Source organism: Dipodomys spectabilis, unplaced genomic scaffold (assembly GCF_019054845.1).
Source record: "Dipodomys spectabilis isolate Male_0828 unplaced genomic scaffold, ASM1905484v1 ptg000137l, whole genome shotgun sequence".
In the NCBI taxonomy this organism is placed as follows: domain Eukaryota; kingdom Metazoa; phylum Chordata; class Mammalia; order Rodentia; family Heteromyidae; genus Dipodomys; species Dipodomys spectabilis.
In genome coordinates, this window is record NW_024870814.1 from 13800818 (window position 1) to 13803317 (window position 2500).

At 38.3% G+C, this 2500-nt stretch overlaps 1 gene segment (V, D, J or C); it reads left to right on the forward strand.

Moving 5' to 3' along the window:
• The first annotated feature begins 541 nt into the window (after window positions 1-541).
• LOC122116683 lies at window positions 542-1089 on the forward strand. The segment is given in 2 exon segments: window positions 542-628; window positions 750-1089. Coding segments are annotated over 2 exon segments (378 nt in total).
• Window positions 1090-2500: the final 1411 nt, after the last annotated feature.

The window sequence follows — 2500 nt, forward strand, 5'->3', positions numbered from 1 at the left end:
GCACAATACTGCACATACTTGAATTTCATACTTTTCATTGTCTTTCATTAAGTATTAATTGATACTTGTTTATCATCTATTTATTTAACTACCACTCTCTCTATCAACTACATACCCATGTAGGCTGAGTAATTGATTGATTGTGTCTATGATTAACAAATGGGTTCAAGGAAACCAAAGACTTAGAAAATCTGATCTAAATCATTAATTCTACATTTTGGGACCATTTTTGCTTGAAAAAATGACTTAGATAAAATGCTATCATGAAAAGCATGTCATGACCCATGTATAAATTAAAGTTCATTGTATTTAACCAGAGAAGCATTGTGTCCCCTGAACCACAGAGAGAAACGCATGCTCTTCAGGTACAACAGTGCTACCCTGGTTTGATTTTTTGTATCTGGGGCATCATGTCTGGGCTGAGATACTGAAATCTGGCATGTTGGTGCAGCTGTGCTGGCCCCTTCCAACCCCTACTGATTTGCATGTGCCCAGAGCGCAGCCCACTGCACTGAGCAGTTCTTGAAAGCTGCTCACACCCTGGGCAGAAGTCAGTCCTAGTCAGCACACAGCATGGACATGAAGGCCCCTGCTCAGTTCCTGGGGCTCCTGCTGCTCTGGATTACAGGTAAGGAAAGACTACGCTGAGGGTCTCCTCAGTCTGCTGTAGTCAGTGATGCTTGTCTGTTTTTGAAGCTTTCTTATAATATGCTTGATGCTATGTATACTTATTACTTTTCCAATGGCAGATACCAGATGTGACATCCAGATGACTCAGTCTCCATCCACTTTGACTGCATCTCCTGGAGACAGAGTTTCCATCACTTGCCGGGCCAGTCAGGGCATTAGCAATGTGTTAAACTGGTACCAGCAGAAACCAGGGGGAGCTCCAAAGCTCCTGATCTATCTTGCAAACAATTTACAATCCGGGATCCCCTCCAGATTTAGTGGCAGTGGATCTGGGACAGAGTACACTCTCACCATCAGTAGCCTGCAGCCTGAAGACATTGCCACTTATTACTGTCAACAGTATTATAATTACCCACCCACAGTGATACAAGCCATAACATAAACCTCCAGGAAGCAGAAGTGTGAGCCTGGGCTGCCCCAGCTGCTTTCTTCAAGCTTCCTCTTGCCAGAGCTGTCCTTGAATCATAGTACAGGAATCCTGCCCAGGCTAACCTGGACCAGCTAGCTTCTATACCTCAATCTTTAGAGTAAGTGTAATTATAGATGTGTGATACCGGCACTGTGCTATGTGTTGAAATATTAATATTACATTCCAGACTAGAAACATGGAAATACTCTGACTTTATCCAGGTTATTTTATTCTTGAATAGATATTCACAATGTGCACAAAGACACTTCAAAGTTATTTCAAAACTTTTATTTTGAGATTTTTCAATACTTCATGCATGAATTTCATTAGCAAGTAAAGACAGTTTTCCACTTCCTTTTTCTGCTTCAGGTCTTTTGTGCTTTTTATCCAATCAGTTTTAGCTTTTCTTATTGCATTTGGAGAACCTCAGTACAATTTTAGGTACAGAAGGTAATAGTGAACATTTCATAGTTTAATGCAGCTTGAGTAGTAAAATGCTTAATAACTATATCAATGAGTACAAAGTTTGTTGCAGGGTTTTCCTATTTATTAAAGCAGGTATTTTCCATTATTCCTGACCTGCTGATATGTAATGGATAGCTGTTGATGCTATTAGAAATATTGTTTCACATAAATGTAGACAGTTATAGTTTTTCTCTTTAACTCAAGCAGAATGATGAAATGCAGAGATCAGTTATCTAATTTTAAAAGAGATTTCTACTTGTGGAACATATTCGACTTGATCAACATACATTGCCTGAGAAAAATAAGAAATGAGAGAGAGAGAGAGAAAGAGAGAGAGAGAGAGAGAAGCAAAGTAGGAGATGGAGATGAATGGAAGGAGAGAAAGGGGAGATGAAAGGAGGATAAATTTAGTTTATTTCTATTTTCTAAATGCTAGTTCGACTTAGCAATCAAGCTGAAATTATCAAGAGAAACACTGAATACAAACAACACTGTTGCCACTGGGTATCCAGCCATCCTGTGCTCTCCTGTAAGGTACACTGAAGGTGAGATGTTTCTTGAGCTTAGTCCCTCTGTCCTCCAGACCAGTTCCCACCAAGAATCACAGCAGTGTTCCTAGTTCACTGAATCTTCTCTGTTTTAATCTCAAGAATCAAGGAATCTTTGACAGTCAGAGGAACAACACTGACGTCTTTTATTTATAAAAATAAAAATGGAGAAACCTCAAGATAAAGCAGATCTTCCTTAAGTCAGAAGCCCTCTGATTCTCAGATTGACAAGTGAACATATGCATGCAACTTATGCATGATATTTATGTATATATACCTAATATATGAGATACAGTATGTAATAATTAAATATAAATTATATACAATATATTATGTGTTATTTTGTATATATGATGTATTATTAGATATTAGTCTATGATTTTTCTGA